Genomic DNA, 14,191 nt, shown 5'->3' with positions numbered 1-14,191 from the left:
CCCCCCTCCTCCCAGCAACCCTCAGTTTGTTTTGTGAGATTAAGAGTCACTTATGATTTGTCTCCCTCCCAATCCCATCTTGTTTCATGAGAAGAATAAGCCAAACTTTATTTTTATTGTGTACCATAACCATGAAAATATTTTCTTTTAACATGCACGTGTGTGCACACACACATATACTTACCTATAAACTATATATATTTATATCGTTATGTTAAACATGTAAAATCAGTACAAATAAATTTTAAACATCAGAAAGATTAAATAATAATTTTATGTAGTTTAAAACCAACATTCTGTTCAGTAAATACCATCAGTAGTATGTCATTAATACATCAGAGTCAGAGAATTATGGTATTAAATGTTATATATAACCATATACATTTTAATGAGAATAACTTAATTGAAAATGCTTTATTTTTTATTAAATTTTTGGTTTTATACTTCATGATGCAACAGTCAGATGGTGGCCCAGTGAGGTCAAACCTAGTACTTATCTTAATTAAATTAAATTTAATTTAATTTAATTTAATGCTTAAATTGTTTCTCATATTTTTGAAGAAAAAAATTGAAAATAGCTTCTGTCTACCTTATTCAGAATAGCATATTCTTCAAAAGTAAAGGTTCATCTCATTGAAGATATAAAACTTCTTCATATAAAAATTTTTAAAAGCAGGCAAAAGTAAACAATAATTTTTGAAAGCTATATACATAAGTAACTAAAATAAGACAAAACAAAAGGATACAAACAGGACTATGGGTAGCTGTAGGAGGTTGAAAAGGATTATTATTAGGGATATGCACATGGTAAGATTCCAGGGCAAAGGCCAGACATAGTCTCCCAGCAGAGGTGTCATGGTCATATTTTGGAAGCATATTTGGAAGCATTGGTGATGTTTGGGAGCCAAGACCAGGGCAGAGTATCTTTTGGAGGGGGGACAAGAATTGCTTGTATACTTAAGAGCACTTACTAAGTTCCAGGCACAGTTAATACCTGTAACAACCCCAGAGAAATGCTCTCTTTTTGTTGTTTTTGTTAAAATGATGAAGTAACCAAAGTCAAGGAGTTTAGTAAATTTGCCTAAGACACCACAGTTGACAAGGTTGAAGCAGAAGGCCACACATTCTGACTCCAGAACCAATACCCTTACCCCCTATGGTATATTGTCTCTATGTTAAAGAATTATGAAACTCAAGAGCAAGATTCAGTAGTAGGAAGGCAGAAGATTGTATGGATAAATTTTACAGTGTTTTTAATGGTCATAAACCTGAGGGGTAAATAGTAAAGGGGGGGGGGGGTAGGGAATAAATAGTTTGTGTTTTTTGATTAAAGTTTCCAACTGTTTTGTTTATTTGGTAGGTAAGACAGAGTCATCTAAAAGGGCTAGAGCAAACAGGGGCAGGACTTAGCACAACACAATACCATTATGCCTTTGGGATTATGGCCTGATGTGAAAATACTGTTTGTGAGGCATCTCTAGATAACTGGATGCAAATGTGCACTTTTTGCCTTTTCTCTTCCCTTGCTGCAGCAGGGTGAGTCATATCCTGAAGGCTTGGTTGGCAGGGTAGCTGCTATCATTCCTGCCTTGTATGTACTGTCACTAGAGTATAAAGGCTGTGAATGAACAGATACTATGCTGTAGTCAAGAGACAAGCTTTCTCTGGGGCATTCTGCTGTGAAATGTGTTTCCTTTCTCATCTACTCTGGGAAGGAGATATATAAATGGTCTTGCTGTTTTGTTGATTCTGACAGGGGATCACTGCATTATTTCATGTTTGGTTTTATTTGTTAATATTTAAAATAATAAAATAATAAACATTGGTGAAGGCTGGATTGAGACTCAGCTTAATTTTGTGACTCAGAGCAATCCACTTGGGATAGAAGGTATAGGAGGACATTTTATGGTATGGGTTATTTAATTTCATCTTTTAAAAAATATCAAAGATATATGTATATATGGTTTTAAAAATCATGTATTAAAGACATCTGGGCTTTTAATGGAAAATAGTAGTTCTAGACCTATCTCTCCCCATTCCTGATTCCCACTGCATACATGTTTTATACAGTTCTTTTAGCTATTTCTAAACAATATTCTTTTAATATATATATATTTTTCTATTTTAGGTATCATTTTATGATCTCCTAGTATATAAGATGAGAAATTAGGTTCTCAATGTTCTTTTCCATATGTATATACTCTTCCCTCCTCCAAGATTTACTAAATAGTTACCTTACCATTTTGTTGTGGGTGCTGAATCAAAATGTAATTGCCACTATGCCTTTATAACTACTTTCACACCTGAGTCACACAGTGAACTAAGGTGATGTTTCCTTTCGTGTATAACTTTGGTTTTTTTTTTTTGTAGTTAATAATTGTTTCTCTTTTCATTTGTTTTGTTTCCTCTGTTTTCAAAGTCTTAACCTTCTGGCAGAAATGAAAATCTCCTTTGAGTATGTTCAAACACTTTATGTAATTTACCAGTTTAATTTTTTTCTCAGTGATACCTTGTCTGGAACCTTCCAACCTCCTGTGTTAAATTGGCCTTACAATTTTCTTTGCCTTTTTCCTAGGTCCCTCTGTCTCCCAGATTAAATCAATGTCATCTTAATTCTTTATTAACTTCCTAATTTGATGAATCATTATCTGTGTAGCTTCCTGAGAAAAGTATATGGAGAATTTTTTAAAACTTTTGCACACTTGAAATGCCCTTACCCTTAGTTTGGTTGATAGTTTGGCTTGATATAAAATTCTTGGTTACAAATAAACTACAGAAGTTTTAAAAACGTTCCTTCATTATGTTTTAGCTTCCAGTGTTGTTTTTTGACAAGTCCAATGTCATTCTAGTTCCAGACTCTTTTATTGACCAAGTTGTTTTTCAGGAAAGATTCTAGGATCATGTCTTTGTTCCTATTTTTCTGCAGTTTTACAACAGTTTGTCTTAGATCTTTTTCCCTTGATTATGCTGACTACTCAGTAAGTTCTATCATCATAGAAACTCATTTCCTTTAGTCCTGGAACATGTTTTGTATTAGTTCCTTGACAGTTTCTTCCCATCTGTTTCCGTAGATTTTGCTTCCTATAATTCTTTATTAGAATTAGACATCCTGAAATGGTTCATTAGTTTTCTCCCCAATTTATCCATTGTATTGCTTTTTTTTGTTCTATTTTCTGGCAGAATTCCTCAACTTTCTAATCTATCGGTTTTACTGAGTTTTGCTTTAAATTACATCAGTCTTATCTTTAACTTCCAAAAGTTCTTTTGGGCTCTGGATCTTTTTCTCCTTTTCCATTAAATCCTCTTCTCATTTCATGTATGTAGTGTAATCTCTGTGCTCTCTGAAAATACTAATTATTGCTTTTTTGAGATTTTCTTTTACTTCTCACATTGTTTCTGTTTCTCCAGTTTCCATTTTTCTGATTGTTTTGGTCTCTTCATGTTGTAAGTTTAGTACATTATATGCTATTATTTTTTATTTATATTTAAGAATGAGGCATTAAAGAGTTACCAGAAAGCTCTGTGAATGGTGCTAGTATTGACTAACCAGTGGACATTACTATAGGTGATCAAAGAGGAGCTGAATTTTTGTGGGAGAAGGAGAGCAACTATCAGTATTTCTGAGTCTTTTCCTCTGGGCCAAATTTTTTCCTAGTGAGAAATATTGCATATTCCTTCCTAGGAAGGTATAAGCCTAGCTGTCAGCATTTTGGGACTTCATTTGGGAAGGGAACCAGGAGTCCCATTGTTTACTACATAATCTTTACTTAATTTCCCTACATTGAACATCATCAGTTCTGTTTGGTGCCTCCAATGTATAGATATTGCTTCAACCACTGTAGAGAGTAAACTATCACATGGAAAAAGGTATTCAACAAATCAAAACCACAATGAGATACCTCCTCACACCAGTCAGAATGGCTAAAATTAACAAGTCAGGAAATGACAGATGCTGGTGAGGATGCGGAGAAAGGGGAACCGTCCTACACTATTGTTGGGAATGCAAGCTGGTGCAACCACTCTGGAAAATAGCATGGAGTTTCCTCAAAAAGTTGAAAATAGAGCTACCTTACAACCCAGCAATTGCACTACTGGGTATTTACCCTAAAGGTACAAACATAGTGATCTGAAGGGGCACGTGCACCCGAATGTTTATAGCAACAATGTCCACAATAGCCAAAGTATGGAAAGAACCTAGATGTACATCAACAGATGAATGGATAAAGAAGATGTGGTATGTGTGTGTATACACACACACACACAATGGAATACTATGCAGCCATCCAAAGAAATAAAATCTTGCCATTTGCGACGATGTGGATGGAACTAGAGGGTATTATTCTTAGCAAAATAAGTCAATCGGAGAAAGACAACTATCATATGATCTCCCTGATATGAGGAAGTGGAGATGCAACATGGGGGATTTGGTGGGGTAGGAAAAGAATAAATGAAACAAGATGGGATTGGGAGGGAGACAAACAATAAGAGATTCTTACTGTCACAAAACAAACTGAGGGTGACTGGGGGGAGGGAGTAGGGAGAGGGTGGTGGGGTTATAGACATTGGGGAGGGTATGTGATATGGTGACTACTATGAAGTGTGTAAATCTGGCCATTCACAGACCTGTACCCCTGGAGCTAATAATACATTATATGTTTATTAAAATTTTTAAAAATTAAAAGAAAAGAAAAAGAAAAAGGTATTCAGAGGAGAAAGCCTGGCAGAATAGAGTTAGGGATAAGGAAGTGAAGGTCTTACAGACTTTTATTTTTTAATAGAAAAAAATAGACTCTAATTTTTTTACTTTAGAAAACTCTATTTCATCTTTTTGTTTTTAATTTTTATTGAAATTCTAGATAGTTAACATACAGTGTAATATTAGTTTTATTTGTACAATTTAGTGATTCAACACTTCCATAATAGCACCAGGTGCTTATCACAGCAAGTACACTTCTTAATCCCCATCACCTATTTCACCCATCCCCCACCCACTTCCTCTCTGGTAACCATCAGTTTGTTCTCTATAGTTAAGAGTCTTAAAGACTTTCAATAGACTTATAACCAGTTCTGTTTCCATTCCCCAGGTACACACTTCAGACCCACACACACACAAACACACACTTTCAGGGGTTCCTGGAACCTCCAATCCCTGAGTCTTTCTGTATAGATAATAGACTTGGTTCTTATTGATTTCCCTCCAACCCTCTCACCCTCCCCAACTGTATTCTTCCCTCCTTGTCCCCAGACCTCAGTTTTCAGTCTTTTATTTTCTGCCAAGTTGCTACTTTGCCGCTTTTATCTTCAGTATTTGAAGGAAGGAATAATTGTACATGGGGAGGACTGGGGCTGGTTTATTATTGGTCTCTATATGTAAGAAAAGGTGTCTCCAGGGGAAAGATTAAATGCTGTCTTTAAGCAGAGGTTTGTTCTGTCTTGTGTAGAATGGCTACCTATGAGCCTGAGAATGCCTGAGCTGTCCCCAGCCCACTATCAGGTAAATTTACCCTGTTCAGCATTGTGAATGGGTGCCCTTGACATCAGCAACTGCCATCTCTGATTTTGGTATCACTAATAATTTCTTTACCTTTCACTTGACTATGTCCCATTCTTACCTGCTCTAGGGAAAGAATATGATCAGCTTATTTAAACTAAAGTAGAAAGAATTTTCTAAAGTCTTAGCTCTCCTGAAAATACTTGTGTTATGAAAGAAGATTGACACTACAAAGGGTGTCATTTTGGTTATCTTTAAGTCTGTGAGGGAGGATATGTTTGGGTTGAGAACGGATTGGGTTGAGAAAGATATCCTGGCCCCTCAGAGGTGGAGGAATAAACATGTATGCCAGGCAAATAGATTGTATTAGGTACACCCCCATATTTGTGAACAGGTTAAAAAGAAGTTCCACATTGCTGCTTTGCATTTTTATTTCTTTCAAATATGTACTTCAAGATCGTTGTGAAATAGCTTGGACTTAGATACTATTTTGTTTCACAGAAATTTCTTTTGAACTCAATTTCAAGCTTGCCCAGCTATGTTGTGGAACAACCTAAAATGACAGTCTAAATTCCTGGGCTTAAAGATATTTTTGGCAGAGGAGTCATTGGGGTTGCAAGTACTGCATTTTAGATATTTTTATATTACACTGGGATGACTTCTAGAGCTCCAATGTATAATGTAAACAGTTTGAGTAGGATTAGAGGTTACTTCATGATAAGAGACTTTATTTAGCAGGGATTAAAAAAATACTGGAGGTTTTTTTTTTTTTTCAAGATTGTTAATGTATTTATTTGAGAGAGAGAGTGAGAGAGCAGGATTGGGTAGAGAGGCAGAGGGAGAGGGAGAAGCAGACTCCCCGCTGAGCAAGGAGCCTCATGCAGAGCTCCAATCCCAGGACCCTAGGCTCATGTCCTAAGGCAAAGGCAGACACTTAACCAACTGAGCCACCCAGGTGTCCCTAAACTCAAGTTCTTAATAATTTGTTTGTTTTCAAACAATAAAGTGAGAAAACAAGCCATCTCCCCATATATAAATAGAATGTGTAAGAAGTAAAACAAAACGGAAAGAGATGGGGAATCTGCTCTTAACAACTTGAGCTTTAGATGCAGTGTTTAACTACCATTAAATTGGTCTGGACTCTAGGAATCAAACTGAGGGTTACAGAAGGGAGGGGGTGATGGGATAGGGTAACTGGGTGATGAGTATTAAGGAGAGCATGTGTTGTGATAAGCGCTGGGTGTCGCACACAACTAATGAATCACTGAACACTACATCAAAAACTAATGATTGGAAGGGGAGATGAACCATGAAAGACTGTGGACTCTGAAAAACAACTTGAGGGTTTTGAAGGGGCGGGGGTGGGAGGGTGGGGGAACCAGGTGGTGGGTATTAGGGAGGGCACAGATTGCATGGAGCACTGGGTGTGGTGCAAAAACAATGAATACTGTTAGGCTGAGGATTGAGCCCCTTGTTGTGTCAAGCTCCATGGTCTGTTTCTCCTTCTCCCCTCCCCTCATGTTCTCTCTCTTCCTCTCAAATGAATAAATAAAATCTTTAAAAATAATAAAATCTTAAAAATATAAAATCAGGAGAATTAAAACTTACATTTTTTTTCCTGAAGAGTTCCAGAGATTCTTTCACAGTGATGAGGCAAATTCTGCTTGGCATGTAGTTGCAGAGTAGTTTAATTATTCTAAATTTATAGTTTCTGCTGACTATTCAATATACTTCCCAAACATTCTGTGACTGTTCTTGACAAATATTAGACTATAGAGCTTTTGGAGAGGCTGAGCATGTTGCTAAGATGGACTATAGATTTTTTTTCTTTTTGTTCTTTTTCTTTTTAAGTTTTCCTGCTTTTATTTTAGCTTGACAGGAACTAGGAATGATTGTGCAGGAAAGTTAAACCTTACCATCAACCTAATTGTACTGTTATTTTAATCTACTGAGGAGCAGGATCCCCAATAGAATAGGATTGTTCAGCCTGAGGGGGGCATTCAGCTATCCTGTGGTGTCAGGTGATCCTAGGTAAATTGTGTGCTCTGCGGCTGGTTGCTCCAGATAGCTCCCCTTGATTGGAGTGTGTCTGCTGGAAGCAGATAATAAGAGTGCAGTGTGGTGTCATAGCAGCACTGGTGGAGCAACCTCGAGTGCTAAGGCCTCTGGTCAAAGAGGTTGTTAGGTTGGACTGGAGAAAGAAATTAACACTGCATTGGTTGTAGTAATTGTTCTACTTTCTCATTATGTGACCCATTTCATTCTTAGTGCAGGGTTAGCATTCCCGGCTTCATATAATTAGAAATAATATCTGATTTTTCTATTTGGAAAAAATACTGTACAGTTTTTCCGATTATCTACATAACAAACTATCCCAAACCTTAGTATTATTTATTATATTTCATACTTTTTGGATAGAATGAGCACAGTTGGGTAGATTTCACATAGGGTTTCTCATTCTGTTGCAGTCAGATTTAGGTAGGAGCTGCAGTCCCCTGAAGGTTCTACTGGGCTAGGCACAGCAGCTAAGATGGCTCACTCATACAGCTGGGACAGCTTACACTCCAGTGAGTGTCTCCTTGTGGCCTCTCCATGCAACATTTGCTTTTCACAGCAGGATAGCTGGATTCTGAGAGAGAACCTCCCAGAAGGAGTGTGTATTCCAAGGGTTAGGAGGCTGAAGCTGCCAGACAAGTGAAGGGCTGCTTGTAGAACTACCTTTAGCTCCCTGGGCTTGTGTTTGATAGGTTAGAGCATTCCCAGGGACTGCCAGATTCAAAAGTGTGAAGAAACAGATTCCATCTCATACTGGAGGAGTGTGAGGGTCACATTTTTGCAGAATAGTACGTGGGAGAAATTGTAGTCATCTTTGGACAGTATAATCTGTTAAAAACTCTTTATTAATAAATGTTTAATTCTTTAAAAGACTATATTAATATATTCTGGCATTATTATTGTGTATGTGTGCATGTATATGTTACATAAATATTTTGTGTATGTGCATGTGGTGTATATTTGTGCATAGATGTACATGCATACACATACATATATCTACATACATATTTATCTTTTGTTATCAATATACATCATTATACTTGGCTTAAAAAAATACACATAACTATACTTTTAATTAGTGTTCACAAATCTCAAAATCATCTGTCAGTTGAACTACCTATCTCCTGCTGAGATTGTGTTACTACTCCCTCTGAAACTGTTTTACATCTTCTCTATTCTCAAATCTCCAACAACCCCTCCCACCCTATTCACTCTCAACTGATTAACTTACTTCTTATTTTCTTGAGAATAAGGCACCCAGAAGAAAAATTTAGTTCTCCTGTCACCCAATATCCCAAATGCCTGTGCCATTATCTGAATTGTTTGTGTCTCCTCTATGACAATATATAGACTAGTCAGCCTAAACAGAGCCTCCCTTTTGACCTGGGACCCATCTCTTCTTGGCTACTAAAGGACTTAACACCTGTATCATCAAATTTTTTCTCTTTATTAAATCATTCCCTTCAGCATAAAAATAGCCAGGAATTTTGTCTCATTTAAAAAAAAAAAAAAAAAAAAAGCTTCCCTGATCGCACAACACTGTTCTACTACCTCATTTCTGTGCTTACAGTTAGCAAAAATTCTACAAAAGAGCTGTCTGTACTCTATTCCCATTCCCTTCTCTCCCATTACTCTTGAATTAAAAACTGCCCTTATAGAAGTCAAGGATGGCCACCACAATGCCAGATACAGTGGCTAACTCTCAGTAATAAATATAAATAAATTAAATTAAATAGAGATTTTATTTAACCTCTCAGTGCATTTCACAGTCTTCCCTTAAAATCCTATTATATTTAATACATTACTGCTTTTCCTGTCATCTCACTGCTTTTTCCTCCTTAGTTTCCTGTGCTAGATACTCCTCGCTTTCCTGGCCTGTAAATGTTGGAACTCAATGTCAAACCTAGCATGTCCAAATTGAACCTTGTTTCCCTCCTCCAGACATGCTCCCCAGGCCAGGCAAAAAGAGTAATCCTTGTCTCCATTCATATCCCACATCTAATCCATCAGCAGGTCCCAATAGCTCTACGTACAAAACATGTCTAATCTCCAAGTCCTCAAAGTTTTACATTACCATTCTTACCTTTCTCTAATCAACTGTCATCCTGTTGATTGCTGTAATAAATGGCTTTCTGACTGGATCCCCTGCTTTCCTCTTTGCTTTTTCATGGTCTATTTTCACTCAGAGTGATGCTTTCAAGCTTTAAGTCCTATCACATCAGTCTTCTGCTCCCTATCTCCAGTGGCTTCCTATCTTGCTTGGAATGAAAGCCTAACTCTTTCACATGGCTTACATAAAGGTCCTGCCTAATCTGGTCCCTGTTGTCTCTCTGACTGAATCACCACGACTCTCCCCTCTTGTTCAATTTGCTGCAGGTGCACTGACCTCTCTGTTTTCCATGAACATGCCAAGTTCACTTCCACAGCAGGGCATTTGTTCTTGCTGTTTCTTTTGCCTCTAAAATTTCATTTTTTTTTCAAGTTTTCATTTGAATTCCAATTAGTTAACAGTGTAATAAATTCCCCAGTTTTCCGAAATGCTGTCCCCTTATTTCATTCAGCTTCCTACTTAAAGTTCTATTTCTAAAGAAGTCTTTTCCTGACCACCCTACCTGAAGCAGTACCTGCCCCCATGCCCCAGTGAATCCACCACTGGCCACCTTCTGACTCCACTCTGCTTTAATTTTCTTTTTGGAACTTATCACCACCATTATGTATTTGTCTCTGGTCCATCTCTGCTCTCTAGAATGAAACCACGAAGTAGGGTCTTTGGATCACAACAAAGTGATAGCGTCCATCAGGTGCTCTATAAGCATTTGTGAATAAATCAAGTGAATGAATAAATGCTTATGTGTGTATGCAATAGATTACTGTGTGTGGTTTGATGGGAAAATAACTTTCTATTTTAAACTTAGATAGGTGGCCCTGTTTTATCAAAAATGCATGTCTTGGAAGCAAAGACCACATTGCCTTTATTGCTTACCTTAAGATCTCAATTTTCCAGATGATATAATTTTCTTAGGCCTTGTGTGCCATCAAGGCACTTAACTTTTCTCTGTGTGATCATCAAGTGAAGAAAGGACCACATGCTATTTGAAATGATGTCATTAGAGTGCATGATTCCTAAGGTCTTCTACTTAAAAATAATTTCTCTATGAGTTGGGCCTTTAAAGGTCTCATGCTCCGTTAGATGATTTCTAAGTAGCATGATGTCCTGAATGTTTTAATTATAAGATCACTGCCACCTAAGTATATTATCTGATTCTGCAAGTTTGTAGTTTGCTTTATTATTAATTTTATTTATAGTTCCTTTACTTAAGCTTATTTTGGCAAGGGTCTTTTTAGGGGAATTTCCAGGTAGAGGCTTTCCTAACCCTATGGTACAGGTTGATCTGACCTCAAAGAGTATTCTTTGTAATTAAATTACATCCTAAGACTTTTAATTATCATATAAAATCATGCTTCTCTATAACAGAAACAGAAACCCAACATTTCTAAATCAAGATTGCACTTGTGAAAATAAGACTTTAGTTTTAAAATCTATATTCTTAAGTAAATCTTTTTCCTCAAGCATCAACTGTCATGGCATTTACATTTTTTTACCTATAAAGTTTGAAACCCCTATGATAGCCATAATTAAATTCATTAAGATGTTTCTACTTAACTCTTATAAGGTGACACTTTTTGTTAAACTTAAAAGAGTAGAAATCTGTGACACTAGGGACACATATTGTTTACAAAAGCTAATTAAAACTGGATGAGGCCTGGAAACCTGGAGTGAATGTTACTCCAGAGACTTTGGCTTTTTATTGAAACCTTTGTTCCTTCAAAGTAGGGCAAGGGATTCTCTCTCTGCCCTCCCCAACTTGAGTATCCCTCTTAGAGAAATCAGAGATATTATACATAGGAACTTCTGACAGAGGGAACAGCTCTAGGTTCCTGTTTAACTTTCTGTTCTGTTTACGTTTAGTAACTCCGATTTACTGGAAAATGAATTGTCCAGAATGGAGTAGAGATAAATAGTACTTTGCATGATCCAGATCAATTATATTACTCATTATATGTCATTATATAGAGATTTTTACACAGTAGAAACTAAGGACTTTGTTTTAAGATTCTTAAATATGCTCCTCTTTACATTGCCTTTTTTAGAGGTTTAGAGAAATGAACACTTTTCATAGTTTAACTATTTCTCTTTCTTTTTTCATTCTCTTTCCATATCCCTTTTTCATTTCATCCAACACCAAAAATGCCCTTTCAGAAACACAAAGTAGATCTTTTCTACAAGCTACGCCATGTGATGAATGAACTTATTGACCTTCGAAGGCAGCTACTGTCTGGTCACCTTACTCAGGATCAGGTGCGGGAGGTTAAGCGGCATATCACCGTGCGCCTGGACTGGGGTAATGAGTAAGTATGAATATCATTTGGGCATTTCAGTTACATTTATGTTAACTCAATTCTTACAGAGTTTGTACCTGATCAAAGCTTCTCTTTAGTGATGAAAAGACATTGTTATATTCTCCATCAAGCTTTGATCATTTTTACTGAGTAGTTGTTTCTTTTAGTTTAGCAAAGGACATTCACTGGCTCTATACATTGAAAGTCTCTTAGTCTTTATTTTCACTTCTGGAAAATTAAATAATTGGACTGCATTATCATCTGAGGTCTCTTCCAGCTCAAAATCCTTGATTCCAGATCAGTAATCAGAGTATACTTCTGTTTCATCTTTTTGTATCTTTATTTTTTCATGTGAACTCTGTGTCTTTTACATTTTATAGCCATACAATTAATCTGAATAAGCATACACTACAAATGAGACCTATCTACATCTGTACTTCAAAATATTCTTAACTAATTTGTCATTTAAAAATAATCCTGCTATAGTAAATGGAATTAATTCTCTAATTTTCCTTTCTGTAGTTTCATTGTTAGTGTATAAGAAAGCCACTGATTTCTGTACATTGACTTTGTATCCTGCCACATTGCTGAATTGCTGTATGAGTTCTAGTAGTTTGGGCATGGAGTCTTTTGGGTTTTCCATATAAAGAATCATGTCATCTGGGAAGAGAGAGAGTTTGACTTCTTCATTACCAATTTGGATACCTTTTATTTCTCTTTGTTGTCTGATTGCTGTTGCTAGGACTTCTAATACTATGTTGAACAAGAGTGGTGAAAGTGGGCATCCTTGTCTTGTTCCTGATCTCAACGGGAAGGCTGCAATGAGGGGTTTGAAGTGGCGGGGGAGTGGGAGGTTGGGGTACCAGGTGGTGGGTATTATAGAGGGCACGAATTGCATGGAGCACTGGATGTGGTGAAAAAATAATGAATACTGTTGTGCTGAAAATAAATTTTTAAAAAATAATCCTGCATTTATGCAGTAAGTATGATTCTTCGCTGTTTTCATAGTATTCTAAGACGTTGGCATAGGAAACTAGAGCAGATAGTATTCAAATTTTATTTCTTCCTAGATATAAAACTGATATAATTCTGAAGTGATTTTGTTTCATTATGTTAAAGTCAAGTTCTCTGAACTTTGAAGTGACTAGGTCACTTCCTATTTAAGATATACATACATCTTAAATATATTTTAGTGCAAGTCTTTATCTCCTCCCCCTCTCAAGACATCACTGAAATGATAAAAATAAAAAGAATGGTAGGGGGCCCAGTAATAAATAGGATATATGAAATCATTGCTAGAAGCTGGAAAGTATTTAGAGTATTTAGTGAAAATAAATAAACTTAATTAATAAAAAAAAATGTAAATGCTTTGCAAAAAAAAAAAAAAAAAATGATAGAAGAGAGTTTTCCAGAACCAAAACGCCAGGAGTCTCAGTTTGAAAGTCCACCAAATACCTAGTATAAAGAATAGGGGGAAAAATCCAAAACCCACAATAAGGCCCTTTAAGATATTTCAGTATTCAGGGATGAAGAAAAGATCCTAAAAGGTTTTCCAATAGGAAAACAAGTCTTTTTTTTTTTTTTTTTTAGATTTTATTTATTTAGTTGACAGAGAGAGAGAGAGATCACAAGTAGGCAGAGAGGCAGGCAGAGAGAGAGGAGAAGCAGGCTCCCTGCTGAGCAGAGAGCTTGACACAGGGCTTGATCCCAGGACCTGTGATTATGACCTGAGCTGAAGGCAGAGGCTTAACTTACTGAGCCACCTAGGGACCCTGAAAACAAGTCTTCTTAAAAAAGAATAAGAGTTACACCAACCTTAAAAGTTTTTTTGGTCACAGTGGATACTAGAATATAGTGAAGTAAAATATTCAAAATTCTGTTGGGAAATGGTTTGCCAGCCAGGATTTTATGAAGAGCCAAACTGTCTAATCAAGTGGAAGGGCCAGCCAAAGCCATTTTAAAGTATTTATGGATGTGGAAGTTACTTTTGATGGCCTCTTTCGTTTCTTTTTTTTTTAATTTATTTTTTATTTATTTTCAGCATAACAGTATTCATTATTTTTGCACTACACCCAGTGCTCCATGCAATCCGTGCCCTCTCTAATACCCACCACTTAGTACCCCGACCTCCACCCTCTGCCCCTTCAAAACCCTCAGATTGTTTTTCAGAGTCCATAGTCTCTCATGGTTCACCTCCCCTTCCAATTTCCCTCAACTACCTTCTCCTATCTCCCCATATCCTCC

The 14,191-nt window shown here is 36.6% G+C and overlaps 1 protein-coding gene across 9 annotated transcripts in view; it reads left to right on the top strand.

Moving 5' to 3' along the window:
- Positions 1-14,191, top strand: part of DOCK3 (dedicator of cytokinesis 3) — a 568,909-nt gene that overhangs the window by 353,495 nt on the left and 201,223 nt on the right. For all 9 annotated transcript variants that reach the window (XM_082702076.1, XM_082702074.1, XM_082702073.1 and 6 more), the window contains exon 6: positions 11,808-11,956. In XM_082702076.1, the coding sequence (XP_082558202.1) occupies positions 11,808-11,956 (149 nt within the window). The remainder of the gene's footprint in view (positions 1-11,807; positions 11,957-14,191) is intronic.

Source organism: Mustela nivalis (assembly GCF_964662115.1).
Source record: "Mustela nivalis genome assembly, chromosome: 1".
Classification (NCBI taxonomy): domain Eukaryota; kingdom Metazoa; phylum Chordata; class Mammalia; order Carnivora; family Mustelidae; genus Mustela; species Mustela nivalis.
The sequence above is the reverse complement of the archived record's forward strand: the minus strand, read 5'-3'. Positions and strand labels throughout refer to the sequence as shown.